This window comes from Diceros bicornis, chromosome 6 (genome assembly GCF_020826845.1).
Source record: "Diceros bicornis minor isolate mBicDic1 chromosome 6, mDicBic1.mat.cur, whole genome shotgun sequence".
Classification (NCBI taxonomy): Eukaryota; Metazoa; Chordata; class Mammalia; order Perissodactyla; family Rhinocerotidae; genus Diceros; species Diceros bicornis.
Window position 1 is genome coordinate 15,007,899 of NC_080745.1, and position 23,015 is coordinate 15,030,913.

The 23,015-nt window shown below is 38.7% G+C and overlaps 1 protein-coding gene across 3 annotated transcripts in view; it reads left to right on the plus strand.

Annotated features, from left to right (window-relative positions):
* Nucleotides 1–23,015, plus strand: part of CSGALNACT2 (chondroitin sulfate N-acetylgalactosaminyltransferase 2) — a 42,981-nt gene that overhangs the window by 13,551 nt on the left and 6,415 nt on the right. For 2 of the 3 annotated variants that reach the window (XM_058542910.1, XM_058542911.1), the window contains 5 exons: nt 1,488–1,704; nt 3,088–3,189; nt 6,479–6,657; nt 8,223–8,317; nt 18,003–18,084. In XM_058542910.1, coding sequence (XP_058398893.1) covers nt 1,488–1,704; nt 3,088–3,189; nt 6,479–6,657; nt 8,223–8,317; nt 18,003–18,084 — 675 coding nt within the window. Of the gene's footprint in view, nt 1–1,487; nt 1,705–3,087; nt 3,190–4,069; nt 4,159–6,478; nt 6,658–8,222; nt 8,318–18,002; nt 18,085–23,015 lie in introns of those variants that run through there. The other variant, XM_058542912.1, reaches the window with a different exon arrangement.

The following is a 23,015-nucleotide window of genomic DNA, read 5'->3' on the forward strand; positions in this document are numbered from 1 at the left end:
TTTATCCACTTCATTCCACCAAGAATTTGAAGTGGCTTTTTAGAAAAAGTTATAATGTGATCGTAATAAAATAGAGAGTAAGGACGAGGGAAATAGAATAAATCTAAGCTTATATAGAATACTACTCAAGTTGAAGGGCTCTTAGGGCTGTGTGTGTATTTGCCTGTATAGGTATTTGCATTCTTCTCTTAACTAATCTTGATGTTCTTTTTTTATATTTTTTAAAATGTGTGAACTAAGGCTCAAGATTTGAAAACCATTTAATAAAGGGAAGACAAAGAATCTAATTTAGTAGATTAGTGGTTATTCTCTATTTTGGGGGGAGGAGAAGCACATGTCACAACATCAAGGAGGCATACATGGTTTGAAAAGCATATTTGGCATTTGAAAAAGTAAAGAAAGAAACCTATTTTCCTAATATAGACTGCAGAAAGGGCATGGGATTTTTATATCAAGATGGGACATGACTCAAAAATTGAGGAACATATCTATAAATTTAAGATATTTGTTGATTGATATAAACAGGAATGATTGTAGATCCCCACTCATCTCCATCTTAATACCTCCTGATAGATATTTAATTGCAGCTTAAAACCATTTTGGATATAAATATTTCTTGAAAGTTCTCTTTGCTTGAGTCTATCAACAGTATACTACATGTAGTTTTTTTGACCCTAATTCATCTTGGATATCACTTGCTGTACTATAATATAATACTTTGAGGCCTTTGGGGGCCATCAGGGAGGGCATTGTGCTTCTCTGTGGCATTTCAGCTGTCTTCTCCCTGTAGCCACCTCTTTTTTCTGCTGTCACTTCCTGCAATTTTTCATGGATTGTTTCTCTCAAAACTCTTCTAATTTTTCTGCAAACTTCCATACTTTTCTTTGAAAGACATCTCAAATCACTGTGTTTAAATCTGTACTAAATTTTTTTGTCTGAATTCACTCTATTCAGAGAGAGTGTGTGTGTGTGTGTATCACTGTATTATTTCTTTATTTTTCTGTCTCCCTCACTAGACTGACCCTTCCTTAAAACTGGGACCATGTAACCCTCTTTATACACCAGTGACTGACACAAAGGCACTCAATTCATTTTTGTTGAGCTGAACCGAGCAACAGAAGTCTTTACTCTCAGGTCTAGAATTTAGTATTACTAGAAACTATTTCTTTATTTTCATCCTATGGTTACAGTGTTGATAGGCTCTACTATTAAAAAAGTCATATGTAGAAAGGAATAATTGTCATTTGGAGCATATTTTATGGCTTGAATACTAATATAGCAGAGCGGTAAACATTTTTTTTAAGCTCTCCTTTTCTTTTAAAGAAGTATTTGTTACTGACTGTACAGTGGGGATAAATATTTTCAGAAATAAATAAAAACACTACAAGTCTGGTTTCATACTTTTGATCTTTGAGTAAAATCATTATTCACATTGAATTTGTAAACTTTGCCATGGAGACATCTTTGTTGCTAACTCTTTCCTTTAGGTTATTATCGCACCGAAAGAGATAAAGGCACACAGTATGAACTCTTTTTTAAGAAAGCAGACCTTATGGAATATAGACACGTGACCCTCTTCCGCCCTTTTGGACCTCTCATGAAAGTGAAGAGTGAGATGATTGACATTACAAGATCAATTATTAACATCATTGTGCCACTTGCTGAAAGAACTGAAGCCTTTGCACAGTTTATGCAGAACTTCAGGTAACTGTCAGGGCTTAATTTAGCTAAGTGCTCCTGAAAAAATCACATTCATGCAGATTTACTTGATTTATCTTCACTGAGTATGATTATTTAGAATTACAGAATAATTTTATAGGCTTTGGGGAACTTTATTTTTTGATATTCTCTTTTTTCTTAAAGCATGTTCAGTAGATTGTATTATTGATCATTTGAACTATGAAGTAAATTGAAGGTGACAACTATTAGAAACTAAATTTGATGACCTTTATAATTGTGTGTGAATTCATTTTAGGATAAGTTGAATTTTTTAAAAATAACTTTATTGAGGCATAATTTGCATACAATAAAATCTACATATTCTAAGGATAGAGATTTCATATCATTTGACAAATGTATATACTCATGTAACTGCCTCCCCGATCAAGATATAGAGCATTGCTATCTCCTCAGAAAATTCCTTCGAGAACAATTTGAACTTTAGAATTGAGATAAATTTTAGAAATACACACATTCAACTAAAAATGAGAGAAAGTTATTTCATCTTGGGAAGCAGAGACTTTAATAACAGTTTTTAGAGGAATTTTTTCTTTTTTTGTCATTAAATTTGGATGTTTTAAAATACTGAAGTGTTGAAGAATTAACAACTACATATTAGAGTGTCTAAGGAAAGTTTTGCTTTTTTGTTTTAATTTAACAATTGCCATGTTTTTAATACTTTGATATGCTAGTTTTAATGCTTTGTAATCTCAATCTTTATTTTCATATTAAAATTGTTGGATTTAAAAGTTAGTTAACACTGTCCTGTAGCAGACTATCTAGAAGTCATGCTTCCAAATGAGTTTTGCCTGTTTAAAATAGCTCACTTGAGATCTGATTTCCTAAAGCATTTTTTTATTGCCTTTCTTGGAATTGCCTTCAGATGCTTCCTTATTCTTTACACTAAGTAACCTCAGTCATGGCAAATATTTATTCCTTGATGATAGTTGTGATTTCTGGAATTAGCCAGTCTGAAGACAAAATAACTTTTGACCCAAAACTTGAATATTTATTTACTTGGTTTTGAACTGATTGGACTTATTTCCTTAAGTAGCTTATAATTTACTTCTGAAGGCAATACCAAAGCAAAAGTTCCAAAAATGTTTTGAAATATGGCAACTTCTTGGACTGCTTCTATGGCCCTCCAAGGGTTGCATTCATTTAGACATATACGTTATGTGTTTGCTGTGATGCCTTTAATAATTTAGCAATATTGCCACTTTTGTATTTACTTAAAGCTTCATGTGATTTCCTTCTAAGTGAGTAATGTCTCATTTGTTCTCTTGTTAAAGCTTTGTGTGATTGCTTTCTGAATGAATAGTGCTTTATGTATTTTCTTGAACGAACTTTGTTTCTCAATTCTGTTAGGGATGTATGTATTCATCAGGACAAGAGAATTCATCTCACAGTGGTGTATTTTGGTAAAGAAGGACTATCTAAAGTCAAGTCTATCCTAGAATCTGTCACAAGGTTGGTGAACCATGTCTACATTGAAGTCCTTAATATATAACATTAGAAGAATGAGAATTTCAGATATTTAATGAGTTAATAATTTTGAATAGCTGCTATTTAAAAGTTGGCTGACCATGTGAGTGGTGGTGATCAGAAGTTCATTTCACCCCTGGGTTCGCTCATGCAACTCTAAATGACTTGTCTTCCCTTAACCTCCTAGCAGACAGCCTGGCATGATCAGGGCACTCGCTCTGTGGCCCATTCACCTTCTATGTATTTGCCTCCATTTCTTCATTCTGTTGAACTCTTTCCCTTTTTCTAAATCTAATCCCTTCACTTTGATATCATCTCCTGAGCTTGTCTCTTGTCACCTTTCTTTCCTTCCATTTCCCCAAGTTCCTTCTTCTTGCCTTGCAAATGATGCTTAAGTCTCCCCTATCCTAAAGAAACTCCCACCTGACTCTACAGTACCCAGTAGCTACTGTTAGGTTTCTGTCCTTTCACAGCTAAACCTCACAGAACAGTAGTTCTCTAACCAAGCAACTCATGTAGTACCTGGCACATAGTAGGTGCTCAGAGGTTTGAATGAATGAATTAGTAATTCCTTAATACTCCGTTATTAATTCTGTAGCTTCTCAGCCTTTTCATCTCTAAGTTTTGGGCCCAAAGGTCTGATCTAACTGCCTAATTGACAGCCTTTTCTCTGTCATCCTCTTTGATCACTTTTTTTACATTTGACACCTAACCAGTACTTACTTCTTGAAACTTTCCTCTGATGTTTGTAAAATGTAAATATTTTGTAAATGTAAATATGTTATGATGTAAGATACTAGGTTGATTGTCTTTTCTGACCACACCAACTCTGTATCCTTTACTTGCTTCTTTACCTTTCTGCTAGTGGTGGCCATTCCCTAAGAGTCCAGATTTGGCCGGCCATTCTTCTCGAATCGTTCAACTAACATTCGAGTCCCACCGACTCTGTTCCAGGTACACTGCTCGGGTTCTGACTGGGGTGGTTGAAATAGGACTGGGCACAGAGGAGGGAGTTGCAGTCCCTACCCCGAAGGGACTCTCACAGCACTGGTGTATAAAAAACAAACATTGTCTTCTGCTCCCCTACGCCAGTTCCTCCTCCTGATGGCCTTCTTTTCAGTTCAGACTAAGACCATTCCTGTGATCCCCTGGACTTGATGACTGAGAGCCAGCCTCTTTCCCTCATTCTTTACGTCTAATTAGTCAGTTCCTGCTTACTGCACAGGATCTCTTTTCTGTCTGTTCCTTGCTGCTGCCACCACCCTAACCCAGGTTCTCCCTCCCTCCTTTTCTTCCCTTCTTCTCTTCCCTCTTTACCATTTTCAGGTCACCTACTAAGTGCTAAGCACGCACATTAGTATTACTGAGGTTGTCCCTGCATTAATCAAGACTCCTCTGTGGCAAATGATGGAAACCTATCTTGAACTTGCTTAAGGAAAATGGGAGTATTATTGAAGAATCTTGGATAACTCCCAAAATTAAAGGGATTATTACAAGCAAATTTGAGGAAGAAAACCAAAACAGCTTTGGTATCTTAGGGACTGAAACCAGAGACTTGAATACCATCAAATTCTCTTGTTGTCTTCTTGTCTGTTTTTCTCTGCATGTTGACTTCATTCTCCTATTGCAGATTAGCTTCTTCCACATGTGAGGTATGTGGCTGTTGGTGTCTGTGGGCTTACATCTTCTCGACTTTGCCATCAGAGAGGAAAGAGCTTTCTCCCATATCCAGTTGAGAAAATCCCAGGGAAGGACTTTTGCCCACTCTTGAGCCAGTGACTTTGGCCAGGTGGGGTGGCAGTATTGTGATTGGCCCAGCTTGAGTCTGGTCCATGCCCCTAGGAAATTACTGTGGTTGGGGTATTCTATGATTATTCTTCCACTTGGTGCTGGGAGTGTGAGATGAATTGGCAGTTTCCCCAAAAGAAGAGAGAGATTTATATCCCATAAGAAGGGGAGTGTGGGCACTCAGAGTCCTTGGAGGGCACTCCGTGCACTATTTGAGCCTTTGCTTCCATCTCTCCATTTCCCATTCTATACTATTTTAAGAGTAATCTTCCTAAAATGTTCCTTTTTTGATCCAGCTATACCCTAGTGCAGCGGTTCTCCAGCTTTAACATCAGAGTCACCTGGAGTGACTTGTCCTAAGAGAGACACAGATGCTCAGCTCCACCCCTAGTGTCTGATTCAGGGGTTGGGTGGGGTCCGAGAATTTGCATTTCTGACAAGTTCCCAGGGGAAGCTGATGCTGTGGGTACAGGGACTTCACTGTGAGAACCACTGCCCTGGCCGGAAAACCCTGACTCCTCCTCGTCTTTAGGACACTGACCAAGTTCTTTAACTTCTCATGGAAGGTGATCCTCAGTCTGATGCTTTTATGGTCTTCTCTCATTGTTCCCATTTTAGGATCCCTCTGTTCTCTCTGATTTGTCTGATCCCTGTTCTCTAAAATGCATTCTACCTTCTTACCTCTTTTCCTTTAAGAATAATTAATTGGAATGACCTTCACACTCGCCACTGAATTCAAGACTTTAACCAAGGCATAACTTAATTCCGCTTCTAACATCTTCTCTAACTACTCCAGATAAAGACAATCTTTTTTTCTCAGAACTGCTGTTCATTCATTCATTCAGCAAATATTTACTGAACTCCTAGTCTATGAGGGACACTGTGTCCACAATAATGAACAAAACAACATCCCTGCCCTCATGGAGCTTACATTCCAGTGGGGGAGACACTCAAACAAACAGGTCTGGTGGTACTGAGGAAAACAAAGCCAGGCGAGGGGATAGAGATTAATGAGAGGGAGGTCGGGGTCGCTTCACATATGGTATGAGAGGAGTCTCTCTGATAAGAGGACATTTGAGCAAAGAACTGAAGAACTCTAGAGAAGAGCGCTCTTTGTATGTATCATTCATGTGGAATGCATTATTTATTACCAGACATTATGGCTATTTTTCCCATATGTATATTTTTTATGTGTATTTTTTATCTCCCCAATAGGTTTTTAAGATCGTGAAGGGCAGTGGCCCCTCAACATTTATTAACCTTACACCACCAGCATGTGTTGCCTCAAATGTGGGCATTTAGTTAATATGTTTCCCTGATGACAATCATACACATGAAGCTGATGGTTTGCTTTCCCTGTATGAATACAGAACCAGCATAATAAAATATCTGAAGTATAAAACATATTTTGTAAGTTGTGTTGAAGGAAGAGAGTTGTTAATCTTTAAGTGGGACTTATCATTTGTTGTATGTGCTTTCCTCATAGTGAGTCTAATTTTCACAATTACACCTTGGTCTCATTGAATGAAGAATTTAATCGTGGACGAGGACTAAATGTGGGTGCCCGAGCTTGGGACAAGGGAGAGGTCTTGATGTTTTTCTGTGATGTTGATATATATTTCTCAGCCGAATTCCTTAACAGCTGCCGGTTAAATGCTGAACCAGGTGCGTAAAATATTGGTAGATGAGCTGAGTGTAGAATTTAGAACAGTGTCAGCACATCCCATATTTTGAGTCAAGTTAATTATGTTTGTTTTTAAAGTTATAGTAGGCGTAATTTAACTGGGATATTAAATAGAAAAGTGAAAACTTGTGCCTCTGAAGTTCATACCCTTTGTTCTCTTGTGGCCAAATTCCAATGTCTGCATTTGAATCCAAGTAAACAAATGCAAAGAAATAAAAAGTCTTGAAATTGACAAGGAGGAAGCAGCAGCTGTCAGAAAAAGAGCCAAGCAGAATGGCCTGGTGATGTGTGCGAGTCAGAAGCACCCTACCTCAGGCAGATGGAGCCAGCACACGCACGCACGCTCGCAGAGGTCTAGATACAGATGGTGCTTGGGATTTTGGGATGATTTACTATACTTTGCTTTATGTTGTAGATATTTTTTGAAAATGTAAGAGCAAATGACATTTTTATAAATAAAATCTTATTTTAAATGTGAAAAGGAAGTTTTCTGTATTGAAAAATCTCATAGTAAGTGTCTTTTATGTAGAACTATTCATATCATGCAAATTATTATCTTCTTATTAATCGGTTTGGTAGGAATAGTTGTCAGGAACTCGCTGAGAGCCTAGTGAGTAAATGAGGGTTAAGTTTACCTTTGTTACACCAGACAGCATATAGTTCAGAATGTGGAAGTTGAAGGAGGCATATTTGCTCAATGTAAAAGAAAATTTTTATATCCAGAAATAGATCTGCCTCTGGGAAATTGATCTCCCCATCCTTAAGTATGTTTTAAGGAAGGTAAGATGAACATCTGCTAGGGATCTTGTAATCAAAAGGCTGCCACATTACTTACAGGGTCCTTGACAATTACTGAACATTTCACATTATCACTTCGGATTGAGGCCAATCTTAGCAAAGGTTCTCTATTGAGGGGAGATGGACTAGTTAGCCTTTATAGGACCTTCAGTGCTAACAATTTGAAAGCTGATGACAAGGCCTTCTGCAGGGGCCTTACATCAAGTATTTTTACCTCTTACTCTCCCAGCTCTTCCAGATCTTGTTCAAATCTGTCTGCAGTTCTATATTTTAATTATTCTCTATATATCCATTGTACAGTATTCTTTGGATTTACTGTTTCTGTGATTCATTTTGAAGAGCGTGTTTAGCGGAAGTTTCTAAGTTTCTTGGTGATCATCAGAAGTTAACCTATATCTATTACTGCTAATTAGTGAAATAATGAGTAATAAATGGCTCACCTAATGAGTAGCTGAGAGAATACCTTTGTGCATCTCCCCCAAGTCAAAGGGAATAAACATGTGAAGCACCCTTTAGTCTATTTTTTTCTGTTCTTCTGCAAAGTTTTAGTTTCATAGCTACTTACTGATATGTTATAAAATCATCATGTTCATCAAATCAACATGATATTCAGTAGCTTGAATATTGATAAAGTCATTATATGTGACAAAGAGACTTTAATATAAAGTCTTAGTAGATATTGCAGCAAAGATCAGTTCTTCATTTTATGACTTCTTTGTGTGATGTAAACACATATTTTAATTTCTAGGTAAGAAGGTGTTTTACCCTGTGGTGTTCAGTCTTTACAACCCTGCCATTGTTTACGCCAATCAGGATGTGCCACCGCCTGTGGAACAGCAGCTGGTAAGACTCTTACTGTCAGTTGTAAAAGGCCTCAAAGATCCTTGCTAGGTGCCTTTATGTGTTTCACAAGTAGAAAACAAAGTTTCAGTAAAATAACTGTAGTTATTATAAACACATTTTCATAGTCTCTCCCCACCCCAAATGCTTTCACATTTATTGTTTTAGAATTAAGTGTCATTCTGGGGGGAAAAAGAAAAGTTTAGGCTGCAGAGAAAAACTTCATGTTTCAGAACATGAAAATTGTACAGTCATTTCTGCTAACTTATTTTTAGTAATACTAAAAATAAATTTTAAAAGCCTTAACCAGCTAGAAATTAAAACTACTAAATAACTAAGAAGGAATAACATACTATAGGAAATTACTTAGAAAGTCATGGCATTGGGGGGCCATATATTGACAAAGTTATACAAGTCTTTAAAAAATTTTAAATGAACTTATTATGTTGGAATAATTTAGATTTACAGAAAAGTTGGAAAGATAGTACAGAGAGTTCCTATACTCCATCCAGTTTCCCCTAATGTTAACATCTTACATGACCGTGGTACATTTTTCAAAATTAAGAAATTAACATTGGTAAGTTGCTACTAACTACACTATAGATTTTATTAGGATTTCACCAGTTTTTCTACTAATGCCTTTTTTCTGTTCCAGGATCCAGTCCAGGATAGTATATTGTGTTTAGCCTGATCTTTATTGTTAACATTAAGAAAAAATGGGAACAAATGAACTAAGAAGTTAATTTAAGATGTTAAAAAAAATAACTCCAAGGAAAGAAATAAAAATGAAGGCAGAAATTAATGAACCAAAAATAATAGGTTGACAAATATAGGAGCTGCTTCTTTATGTGCAAAAAAATTTTTTTAATCATAAAGTGGGCAGATTCAGGGTGAAAAGGAAAACATGACATTGGAAATTAGAATAAGAAAACATTGAGAGAAATCAATTTTATATAATAAGTTTTAAAAATTCTAAATAAAAGGAAAGATTTGAGAATTTATGAAATACTAACATGAGCTAAGTTTATGTTAGTATTTTATAAAAGCTCATGATACTATTTTATAAATAAAAGATAGAAGCTCTGGAGAGACTAAGAGCTGTTTAAAAAGAACAGTTACAAAAAATTACCCTACAGGTGCATAGATACGATATTTCAATGGTGAGTTTTTCCAAACTTTCAAAGAACAGTAATATTAGTGCCATATGATCTACTTAATATATTTTCTGAGGCCAGCATTATCTTCATACCAACCTGTGGTAGAGCACCTACACACATACCCCTCTACCTTATCTCTACCAAAAAATGCCCTCTACCAAATGGGATCAAGTGACAAACCAAGCACCCTCATCTACCTTATCTGACTAAATCCTTTGTAAAAATGAATTATTAAAAAGAAAAAGTTATATTAGTGTTGGAAAGTGAGAGAAGTGCCATTACTAGATCTGAATTTTGAGAAATTTCTGTAAGGTGGCAGTAGTTGGCATAGGATTAATGGAAGAGAGAACTGTCTGGAACGTATTCAGGACAACACTGAAGATGAGGCTGCCTTGCATCCTCTGAGTTCATAGAAGACAGGGAGTGGTGGAGTATATGTGCTTCTCTGGGGGTGTGTTGAGCAGCAGTCATCACAGGGATTGACCCACATGCTGAGGCAGTATGGGTGGTCCCTGGAGCTAGAGGGGCAGGGTAAGGTCCTGGGAATATTGAGTTGTAAGGTGGATAGGGAGGCCCAGACTCCAAAGATGAGCTGCTGTTGGCACTTTCTGCCTGAGACTACGTCTGGCCCTTGCTCCGCGATTACTGGGGATAAGCCCCGTAATCATAGTTAACAGCCGTGGGTGTTTGAACAATGATTTTTGAAACAAAAATGAGTAGCAGTTAACCAAAACTAGTCAAACATTTGAGGTAAACCAACAGTGTGAAAGAGAAGCACCAAATTTTAATAAACAAAAATCAACACATGATAATATGAATACAGATAGAACACAACTTTAAAATAAATATATCTTTAGGGAGATTAGAGAAAAAATTAAATTGATAAAACAATATTCATTGTTAAAAAAGAGTCAGAACTTAGATATTGTGAAAATATAAAACTCAGTAAATGGCTGAATAGCAGCATGGTCACAGTTGAAACAGATTTGTAAACTAGAAGACAAGCCAACTGGGCACGTAAAGACCAAGAGATAATGAGATAATGAGAGAAAAATTGAGACACGGGAAATCAATCCAGAAGCTCCCAATTTGTTTGATAGAAGTTCCAGAAGGGAGAGAAGAGAATAGAATGGAGAGGGGAGGAAATGGAAGAAAACTTCAAAGAACTATGGAAAGACAAGTCTTCTGGCATTCAAGAACAGCAGTTAAGGGACAATCCTAATAGCTTCCAGAGACATCAAAAATAGCAAAACCTAGCTTGTCTACAAAGGGTTAAGAATCAGATTGGCATTCACGTTCTTTTTGATAATACTGGTGCTAGGAAACAATAACACAATACTTTAAACACTCTGAAGAAAAATAACTTTGATTCTAGAATCTATATTTGATCTACTATTTGAGGGCAAAATAGATATTTTTGAACATTCAAGGACTGAAAGTTTATTTCTCACAGACCTTTTCTAGTTCAGCAGAATGAGAAATGAACGCATTGAAAGAGGAAGACCTGAGAATAAAAGAGTGGTCAACAAAAACAACAAAAACCCAGTAAAACTTTTGTTTAAATAGTTGTTGATGAAACACATAATAAACAAGAAATTAATAGCAATTAGCGATTAAAAAGTCAAAGGGTATATACATGGTATACATACATGTATTACCTAGCTCTGTCTGCTGAGAGGGCCCAGGAGCAGTGATATCCCAAGAGTAACAAGCATACCCAGCTCCCAGACCTTAGTGCTGGGACAGGAAATAGAGGAGCCTGGAGCATCTTGTAGCTCCAGAAAGTAGGGAAATACTCAAACAACAAAAGGATGGGGGTATGTCAAAGGGAAACAGGAGCATGAAAGAACTCCCAGTGGCAAAGCTGGACCAACCTGAGCAACAGAATAAATAACATAGTACTGGATTATAACCCCAAGCATGAAATATCCATGAATCCATATTGATATAAATAAATGAGTGAGTAAATAGATAAATAATAATAAATGAATGGATAGATAGATTGATTCGATTAGATGAGATAGATTAGATAGGAGGAAAGAGACATCTTCCTTATAGAATTCTAAGTAACTTTTCTAGATACTCCCTTTTCCAAAAGGTGGAGCTAGGTGACTCACTTCCAGAGAAATGAGTATGGAAAAAGAAAAACTAACTTTTCAACAGAGAAACCTGGGAAACACCACCTTAAGCCAAGTAATGAAGATTAACATCACCAGTGTTGTCATGCATCCCTGATATGATGTAACAAGAACATTTCACCTCTGTGGTCTTCCGAGAACCTATAACCCCAACCTAATTATGATAAAAACTTGAGATAAACCCAAATTGGGGGACATTCTACAAAATGCCTGACCAGTACTCCTCAAAACTGTCAAGATCAACAAAAACCAGAAGACTGAGAAATTGTCACAGTTTCTCAGGAGACTAAGACATAACATCTAAATGCAATGTGGTGCCCTGGGCTGGATCCTAGAACAGAAAAAAGGACATTAAAGGAAAAACTGGTGGAATCCAAATAAAGTCTGGAGTTTAGTTAACAGTAATGTACTAGTATTGGTTTCTTAGTTTTGATAAATGTACCACAACAATGTAAGATAATAGCATTTAGGGGAAGCTAAAACTAGGTGAGAGATATATGGGAACTCTTTAGTATTTTGTACCTTTTCTGTAACTCTAAAATTATTTCAAATTAAAAGTTTATTAAAAAAATTCTTGAAAAACAAACCAAAAAAAAGTGCCAAATGGACTCACCATATGAGAGTGAAAAGGGGAATGTAAAAGCATGCTAATATTCTTGTCTGGTTTGGGAGGATGTGGGCAAAGAATGATTTGAATGCAGATTTATTCTAGATATTGTGTAGAAAAATAAGTACTTCCACTTCAAGTGCTAGTTTCAACATTTTGTAACCTTTGTGAATTACTCAGCCTTTCTAAGCTTCAGTGTCCTCACTTAAAACACAAGACAAAAGTTTGCTCTCTTTAATATTTAAAGATATATTAAAAGTAAATAGGAAATACACTTAATAGAAAAAAATAGGTAAAATTGATAATAACAATAAACGTATTTACATAGTCAGTCTTACTAAGAATAAATTAAAACAGCAGTGACAGTACTTTTTTCTGCTATAAAATCGCTGTTTTTAAAAATGACCATGCGAGTGAAGCTGGTGGGATGGGGCTTTTCCATCCCTGCTGGTGGTGTGGACATGGCAGGCCAGCTTTTTGAGTCAGGAGTTTTCAAACACATTCATCCCTCTGATGTAATTTCCACTCCCAGGAGTCTCTCTTGAGGAAATAATCAGAACTGTAGAGTAGCAATATGCATAATATTGACAACATTAAAAGCAAGCAAAACTCTAATAATAAAATAATAAATTGAATTATAGTATATGCTGTGATGAATATTATGTATCAAGAAGAAAATGTTCATGAAATATAAATAAATACAGCAGTGAAAATGTAAAGATAAAATGGGAAATGGTATATATGTATTTTAGATACTACAGTGCTAATAACAACTAATATTTTCATGTACCCTTTTCTATGTGTGAAGTATTATTCTGTTTTTCATACATGTTAACTCATGTAATCCTTGTAACAACCTCTGAGGTAGGTGCTATTATTACCCCTATTTTACAAATGAGGACACAGCTGTGCAGTGGTTGAGTGCCCGCCAAATGCACGGCTGGCCAGGGTGGGGCCAGGAGCCTGGGTAGTGTGGCTCCATGTCTCCACCTCTTGTCCACTGCATAGACTGCCTCTGTTATATTAATTCATCAAATGGTAAGGGTCTGTTCTATGCCAGCCACTATTCACCACTATAAAATCATACAGGCAGAGTTATTCTTCACAGGAGTCTTTATTCTGGTAGGAAGAGAGAAAATAAAATCAATTAAAAAATCTCATGCAGATCATTAAAATAGGCTGAATTGTGAAGAGTAATTAGGTGGTTTCCATGTGTTTGGTCAGAAAGGCCTTTCTGAGATGGGCTGTTGGAGGGGCCGTCTGAATGATAGGAAGGAACTTGCTGCGCAGTGGCTGGGGAAGGGCAGTTCCAGGCAGAAGGAACAGCTAGTGGGTTTCCTAAAAGCACAGCAGGCAAGGGGCAAAAAGCTGGGCCAGGTCATGTAGAGCTTGTTACACCCCTATAAGGAGTTTGAACTTTGTGCTAAGTGTGATAGAAAGCCTTCGGAGAGTTTTGATTCGGTGAAGAATGGATTGTGTGTGGCTCCAGCTGCAAGTCGCCAGTTCGGCTTTTGCAGTAGACCAGGGGAGGTGACTATGGCTTGGGTGAGGGTGGTGATTGTGGAGAAAGGTTGGGTATGATTTGGAGACAGAGCTGACACAGCTTGCTAGAGGATTAGATGTGGAAAGTGAGGGAAAGACAGTGGCAAGAGGAGAGATCAGGACTTCAACTTGAGCATGGTGGGCGTGTATTGTTTATTAGACATCCGAGGAAAGGTGCCAGCTTGCCAGTGGGATTTGTGAACCTGGTCTCTGTGAGGGGCTGAGGGCTGGAGATGTAGGTAAGGTGTAGACAGCTGTGGCCCCCACATGCTTAGGAAAGGACTGATAGAAATGCAGTATAAATACTAACATTCAAGGATTATAGACAATCTGAATTTCCCTCTACTTTCCTCAGTGAAAATGTGTGGCTTTAAAAATCAAACCAAACCAATGACTCCCTTCGCTGAGTCTGATAATATTTGAAGAATTTTTAAAGAAACTAAGTTATAAATGAAGTCATAATATTTGTAAAGTCAGAATTGTCATGGGGTAGAAATGTCAGAATGAGTGTTTTGTTTTAATGCTTTGCACCAGGGTTATATTTTGACTAAGGAGATCAGAATATTAGAGTCTAATCTTGGTTTTGCCACAAAAATTATGCCTCTATAAACTTATTTATTCATTCAACCAATATTTATTGAAAGCTTACCCTGTGCGTGGCATGGTTCTAGGTGCTTGGGATAGACCAGTGATCAAAATCAGCAAAAAGTCCTGCCCTCAGGGAACTTTACATTCTAGAAGGGAAGAAGCCCTCCCACCCCCCCACAAAAAAAAAAAAAAAAAGGAAAAGGAAAATCCGTATCTCATTTATTAGCTCCAACTTGAGCCAAGTCCTCAGTGCTGCTTGGTTCATTCTGTTTTCCAGTCAGTTCTCCCATTCTGCAAAGCAGCTTTTTCAAACTGTTCCCACTCTTCTGAAAATTTGCCTCTTCTACAGACCTGAATATTCCCTCTATTCCTGCTCTCCATAGGAATTTCCATGTGGTTGCCCTACGCATCCCTAAAATTCCTTATGTCCAGAACCCAGCTCTGCATCATTCCTTTCCTCTGTGCCCCTACTCTCGCAGGATGGCACCATCACATAGCTGTTGTTCAGGGTGGCAGCCTGCTGTCATCCTTGGGTGATCCTTCCCTCTCATCCCCCATTTCTGCCCGTTCAGTCACTTGCTGACTTCTGTCAATTCTGTGTGCTAAATCTTCTTTACATCCATCCATTTTTTCTTTCTGTACGTATGGTAATCTACACCGCTAGCTTGCCATTCTGTTTTATTTTTTTTTTTTATAACTGTTGCCTCTTAATCAGCCTCCCTCCTCCCTTCTTATCTGTTCTCTATACTCCAGCCAGAGTGATCTTCCAAAAACATCATCTGATCACGTTACTCCTTCTGCTCTGACTCTTCAGAGAATTCTCATTGCCATTAGGATAAAACCCAAACCACATGACCAGCCACACCTGGTTCTCTCTGATGTGGCCCTGTAGATCCCTCTAGGCCAGAGGTCAGCAGTCTGTGGCCTGCAGGCCATATCCAGCCTGCTGCCTAGTTTTGTATGGCCCACAAGTTAAGAATGGTTGAAAAATACTTTTAAAAAAATAATATTTCATGGCACTTAAAAGTTACATGAAATTCAAATTTCAGTGTCCATAAGTAAAGTTTATTGGAACACAGTGTGTTCATTTGATTATTTGTTGTTAATGACTGCTTTCACACTACAATGGCAGAGTTGAGCAGTTGAGACAGAGACCCTATGTTCCACAGAGCCTAAAATATTTACTACCTAGTCTTTTATAGGAGAAGTTTGCTGAGCCCTGGTCTACATTTGTGGGCGCCTCTACTTCTGACTCCAGTGTTTAGTCCCACCATCCTTCACCCACAGTGCTCTCTCCCATCTCCAGGCCTTCGCACAAACTGTTCTTCTGCCTGGAACTTTCTCCCAGCACGTTTTCTTTCACTTGGCTAACTCCTACTAATCTCTCAGATCCCAGCTCCAACTTCATTTCTTCAAGGGAGCTATCTCAGGATGCTGCTGTTTGGATGAGGTGCGTCTTTCTCCTGTCTGGCACTTTCCTCACATCCATATCCTCACTTCCCTCCCTACACAACTCAGACTCCGTGGTCAGTCATTATCCACAGCCTCTTTGCTATACGCTCACCTCCTTCATCCCTCACTCCTTCTGGTGTTTTCTCTTAGAACTCCAACCTGATTAAGAGCAATTCTGTCTGGGGCCTGGTTAAGGCCGCAGAGCAGCAGAGTATGGAGAGTAAGAAGCACACAGCCCCACTATGTGACATTGCGTTAAATATATGACCACAGGCCTCAGGGGTCCCGGGCTGCCCTGAAGTCCTGCGCCTTACCCTAATCTCCCCACTCTCTGTCCTCCAAGCCAGCCACGCTGTCCGTCTTCTCGCACCTCCTCACTCTCCGTATATCCTGCTTCGTATTTCACTTAGAAAAGAGAAGCAGTCAGATGTTCACTTCCTCATTCTATTGTGAGATCCTCACTGCCTCTGTACCACATCCTTGGCCTCTCTCCATCTCCATGTCCCTTCGTAAGGCCAGCCTGTCCTTTTGTAGTGAACTAGATAGAGCTCATCCCTTGTGCCTAAACAAGGACACCCCTCCTGCCATTCTTCATTCTCTCCTATCCTAACATTTTGCCTCTTCTAGATCGTTACTATAAGCATACAAAAATACTATAATACCACTCATCTTTAAAAAATACAATAGCCCTTTTTTGACCCTGGGGCCTCAGTCTTTTGCTCTTGCCCTTGCTTTCTCTGCTCTTGCCACAGTTGTTTCTTAGTGTTTGTCACACACTGCAAGCACGCTTCTGCCTCAAGCCATTGTGCGTGCTGGCCTCTTTGCCTGGAGTGATCTCCTCCAGATATTTGCACAGCTCACTCCCTGGTTTCATTGGGTCCCTGCTCCAATGTTACCTCCTCAGAGAGGCCTTTTGTGGCCATTATATCCAAGATAGGCTTTCTCTTTATCATGCTCTCCCCTTGTCTTACTGCATGTATCACCACCTGAGGTGTATATTTATTTATTTGCTATTTTCCCATCAAAATGGAGGCTCTGTGATGGTAGGGACTTTGTCACCTCTGTTCACTGCTGGGTCCCAGCTCCCAGAACCATGTCCAACTGATTAAACACTTGTTGAATGTGTGAATAAGATAAAGGAGGTTTATCAGGCCTCAACTTTTACTTGATTCTGGAGGCTCCATATCATCAAAGCCTTGATTTTCTTTTTCTTTCTCTGCTTGGACTTCAGTGGTGACAGCTTCGTTTTAAAGCTGTTTTCCCTCAGGGTGGAAAAGGACTGCAGCAGTTCCAAGCTTCACATCTACACCCTACACCAGGGGTTGGCAAACTTACTCTGTAAAGAGCCGCATGGAAACTATTTTAGGCTTTGCGGGCCGTACAGTCCCTGTTGCAACTACTCCCCTCTGCCATTGTACCATGAAAGCACCCACAGACCATTTGTAGACAAATGAGTGTGGCTGTGTTTCACTGAAATTATTAAAAAAAACAGGTGGCAGGCCAGATTTAGCCCGGAGGCTGTAGTTTGCTTATTCCTATCCTACACCATCCAAAAAGTGCAAGTGTCTTTTCTAGTAGCTCTCTCAGAAGAATGAGGGGGCTTTGTTTTCCCAAGTTCCCAATGACTCCCCTCTTTTAGCATGTTGGCCTGAATTTTGTCTAATGGCTGTTAGTGAACCAATTCCTATAGTAAGTGAGGTATAGAGTACTCATAGCCCAATCTGAAGCTCCAGGTGGAAGGCTCATGGGCTGCCTAGGGCCAGGTAATTACCAGAGCAAAACTGTACACAGTCAGGAAGGGGCAGGGGAATGGATGCTGGGTAGGCACCAAATAAGGTCTCCTGTGTAGAACTGATCACAGTGTATTACAGTATGTGTTTGTGCAACTGTTGTCCTCCTAGAATAGAATGTAAGCCCCGTGAGGGCAGGCACCACACTGTTTGCTTATTAGTAGCCTTAGCTTGCACCTTGTACAGGACTTGAATTCAATTAAATTGAAAGTGGCAAGAATTCTTTGCTCATGGTAATTACTGTATTTTTGTTGGTTTTCTAAGGATTTAATAATATAATTGCATGTGATCCATTATCAGACACATAAATGACAGGAAAAGGTATTATATGTAAAGTATTTTAATTTGTTTCATTGTTGATAAAAACAACTTCTAGTTCTTGAGGGATTAAATTGAATTTTTTTTTAACTTAAGGTTCACAAAAAGGATTCTGGCTTTTGGCGAGATTTTGGCTTTGGAATGACTTGTCAGTATCGATCAGATTTCTTGACCATTGGTAAGTATACCTGACATTTAAGGATAGGACTTTACATATTTACTATAACACCTTATGGCATTTTCCTAAAATGTCTCAGATTTGAGTGTTTTCCTATTAAATTATGAATGTCTGAGATTACCTGAAAAGAGGAGTTTGGAAATATGAAAGCCAAAGTGAGTTTATCGTTAATGTCTTTGAATAGCAAAAATGAGGTCATAAAGATAAAATAAAAGTGCAATATAATATTTACTTGTTTCTTTAAAATCAAAACAGTAGTTTTTAAAAACATCTGTTTGGCTTGTTACCCATATTTGCAATTGTTTCAAGTACTTTTGTAAAAAGTCTCTACATAACTTTGGTGGTGTACTCATAGATTGTTACAGCTGCAAGTAATGTTGGATTATCTAGTCTGTGGGCTTTCATTTTATTTAGAGATGAAACCCCCTTTGTCTATTGAACTGTTATGCAAAATCCCAGTATTTAAAACAAATGAAAAAACAGTTGCTCTTTCTAGCTGTGGTTGATGTTGGAGTGGGGGACTTGGAGTCACAGGCTTAGTCATCCACACTCCTGAGCCAAAGATGACCATGAAGAATCTGGTCTAAGCTTCCTGCCCCACCCCATCTTCAGTATTACCCAGCAAAAAAATAAAGTGTGAGAGCATAGTTTAAGAGGCCGAAACCTGATTCCACGTCTCCTGCTTCATTCAGTAGCTACGTTTCCACAGCATATTAGAAATATTTTATATATATACTTGTATATATTTTTTTATATTTGGTGATAGAACATATTTTATGTACTTTTTAGGTCCATCTTACATTGATTTTTATACTCAGCCATTTGTTTTGGAAATTCCTCTACCTTGTCTCTATCATTGTAACACTTGAGTAATAGAAAATCAGCAAATAGCAATAAAAGAACTATTAAATTAAACTAATGTCCTTTTCCCTGATTTCTTGCTTAATAAAACAGTAAGGATACATCACTGCCTTCTGGCCTCTGTTATTTCTCACTGCTTCTTTCTCATTGTTTTCTCCTCATACTCCTATTAGACATATGTTGGTGCAGTTAATGATGTCCCACATTTCTCTAAGACTGTTCATTTTTCTTCACTCTTTTTCCCTCTGTTCTTCAGATTATATAATCTCCATGGATCTGTCTTCAAGTTTGCCAATTCTTTGTTTTGTTAGTTCAGATCTACTGTTAAGCTGCGCTAATTAATTTTTCATTTGAGTTATTGTATTTTTTTAACTCCAAAATTTCCATTTGGTTCTTTTTTTTTTTTTTGAGGAAGATCAGCCCTGAGCTAACATCCATGCCAATTCTCCTCCTTTTGCTGAGGAAGACTGGCCCTGAGCTAACATCCATGCCCATCTGCCTCTACTTTATATGGGACACCGCCACAGCGTGGCCTGACAAGTGGTGTGTCGGTGTGCACCCGGGATCCGAACCCAGGCCGCCGGCAGCGGAGTGCATGCTCTTAACTGCTACGCCACGAGGCCGGCCCCCATTTGGTTCTTTTTTCATATGTAATTTCTGACTCTTTATTAATATTCTCTATTTGATGAGACATTGTCATCTTACCTTCTGTTACTTCTTTAAGCATGATTTCTTTTAATGCTTTGAACATATTTATAATGGTGGTTTTGAAATCTTTTTTAAAATGACATCTGGGCCCTCTCACAGGGAGTTTCTGTTGCTGCTTTGTTTCTGATATATAAATGACACTTTTCTGTTTCTTTAATACCTCATAATTTCTTTTTTGAAAAAATTTTAGGTAATATATTGTGTCAGTTTTGGATATTGATTACCCCTACCTCCAGGGCTTGTTTTCTGTTTTCTGTTTTCTTGTTTATTTACTTATTGACTTGACTTTACTGTTTTAGTGAATTCTATCTCCCCACCCTCCATCCCTTAGCAGTATGAAGCCTCTCATGTCACTCCTCAGGGCATGTGCACAGTCATCCTGGGATGACACTGGATTTAGCAGGGCCCTCTTTGTCTCTTTCCATGCCTCTCTTGGTATCACTCCCACCTGTTAAGGCTCCACTAATAGCTCTCTTGCTTTTGACAATCCTCTGGGGCATAAATTTCTCCACAGTCTGACTCAATTAAATTGAGCCCTTTTGCAGGTAGTTTTTGAGGCAAGTCTTTGAGGTTTGTTCTGACCCCAAGAGGGCTCTTCTTAGCTGTGTCTTTCCCTGTTTGTCTCTGGTAAACTAGCTGGCCTATATTTTAGCTTGTCCTCTGCTGGGGCTATCAGCCTCTTCTTAATTGCTTACCATCAAAATCTTCATTATTTTCTTTTTTTTTTGCTGAGGAAGATTCACCCTGAGCTAACATCTGTGCCAGTCTTCCTCCATTTTTTAGTATGTGGGCCGCCAGCACAGCATGGCTGCTAACAGAGCAGTGTAGGTCCACACCTGGGAACGACGCCAAACTTAACCACTAGGCCACCAGGGATGGCCCAAAATCTCCATTATTTTCAAGAGCCCCTTAGGCTTGAACTTCTGTACACTCTGTTTCAAATAAAGTCAGTTTATTTGGGAAGAGCTTTGGAGCAGTTTGTTCTTATGGACTTCCTCTTCTCCTGGAAAAAATCTCTGAGCCTCTGCTCCAGTGCTGGGGGTGGAGACAGTGGCACAGTTCTCTCAGAGTGACACCCCTGCTTTATGAGCAGGGTGCTGGGTGGGGGTAGAAGGGCCTCCAGTATTATTGTCCTGCCACATCCAGAGTGGAGCCTCTACCCTATGAACGGGGGCTTAGTGAGAAAGGGAGCCCCTGCCCTCTCATCAGCACTTGTTTGGAATTGAGCTTCTTTCATCTGGAAATTCTATTCCTTTCTCTCTTTCGTCTCTTTCTAATATTCCCATTACACACATGTTACACCTTTTGTAGTTATCCTGTAGTTCTTGGATACTCTGTCTGTTTTTGTTTTTTTTTGTCTTCTTTCTCTTTGCTTTCAGTTTTGGAAGTTTCTATTGACATGTCCTGTAGCTCAGAGATTCTTTCCTCATTCAGGTTCAGTCTACTAGTGAGCTTCTCAAAGACATTTCTCATTTTTGTTACATTGTTTTTTATCTTTAACATTTATTTTTTCTTCTTTCTTAGAATCTCTCTCTCTGCTCACATTATCCATCTGTTCTTGCATGCTACTTTTTCCATTAAAGCCCTTAGCATATTAATCATAGTTGTTTTAAATTCCTGATCTGATACAGGCATGCCTCGTTTTATTGTGCTTCACTTTATTGCACTTCGCAGATATTGCATTGTTTACAAATTAAAGGTTTGTGGCAACCCTGTGTCAAGCAAGTCTATTGGCGCCGTTTTTCCAACAGCATTGGCTCACTTAGTGTCTCTGTCTCACGTTTTGGTAATTCTCGCAATATTTCAAACTTTTTCATTATTATTATCTTTGTTATGGTGATCTGTGATCAGTGATCTTTGGTGTTTTTATTATAATTGTTTTGGGGTTCCACGACGCTGCCCACGTAAAGATGGCAAACTTAATCAATAAATGTTGTATGTGTTCTGACTCCTCCACCAACTGGCCGTTCCCCTGTCTCTCTCCCTCTCCTCAGTCCTCCCTATTCCCTGAAACACAACAGTATTGAAATTAGGCCAATTAATAACCCTACAATGGCCTCTAAGTAGTCAAGTGAAAGGAAGAGTTGCATGTCTCTCACTTTAAATCAAAAGCTGGAAATGATTAAGCTTAGTGAGGAAGACATGTTGAAAACTGAGATAGTCCGAAAGCTAGGCCTCATGTGCAACAGTTAGCTACCTTGTGAATGCAAAGGGAAAGTTCTTAAAAGAAATTAAAAGTGCTACTCCACTGAACACACAAATGATAAGAAAGTGAAATGGCCTTATTGCTGATATGGAGAAAGTTTTAGCAGTTTGGATAGAAGATCAAATCATCTACAACATTCCCTTAAGCCAAAGCCTAATCCAGAGCAAGGCCGTAACTCTCTTCAGTTCTATGAAGGTGAGTTCTAAGAGGTGAGGAAGCTGCAGAAGAAAAGTTTGAACCTAGCAAAGATTGGTTCATGAGGTTTAAGGAAAGACGCTGTCTCCATAACATAAAAGTGCAAGATGAAGCAAAAAGTGCTGATGTAGAAGCTGCAGCAAGTTATCCAGAAGCTCTAGCTAAGATAACTAATGAAGGAGGCCACACTAAATGACAGATTTTCAAGGCAGACGAAAACAGTCTTATATTGGGAGGAGATGCCATCTAGAACTTTCATAGCTAGAGAGGAGAAGTCAATGCCTGGCTTCACAGCTTCAAAGGACAGGCTGACTCGCTTGTTAGGGGCTAGTGCAGCTGGTGACTTCAAGTTGAAGCCAAGGCTCATTTACCATTCTAAAATCCTAGAGCCCTTAAGAATTATGTTAAATCTACTCTGCCTGTGCTCTATAAATGGAACAACAAAGCCTGGGTGACAGCAGGTCTGTTTACAACATGGTTTACTGAGTATTTTAAGCCCACTGCTTTTTTTTTTTGAGGAAGACCAGCCCTGAGCTAACATCTGATGCCAATCCTCCTCTTTTTTGCTGAGAAAGACTGGCCCTGGGCTAACATCTGTGCCCATCTTCCTCTACTTTATATGGGACGCCGCCACAGCATGGCTTAACAGGTGTTGCGTCGGTGCGCGCCCAGGATGTGAACCGGCGAACCCTGGGCTGCTGCAGTGGAGCGTGCACACTTAACTGCTTGCGCCACTGGGCTGGCCGCAAAGCCCACTGTTGAGAGCTACTGCTCAAAAAAAGATTCCTTTCAAAATATTACTGTTCATTGACAATGCACCTGGTCTGATGTACAATAAGATTAATGTTGTTTTCTTGCCTACTAACGTGACATCCATTCTGCAGCCCATGGATCAAGGAGTAATTTCAACTTTCAAGTCTTATTATTTAAGAAATGGATTTTGTAAGACTATAGCTGCCGT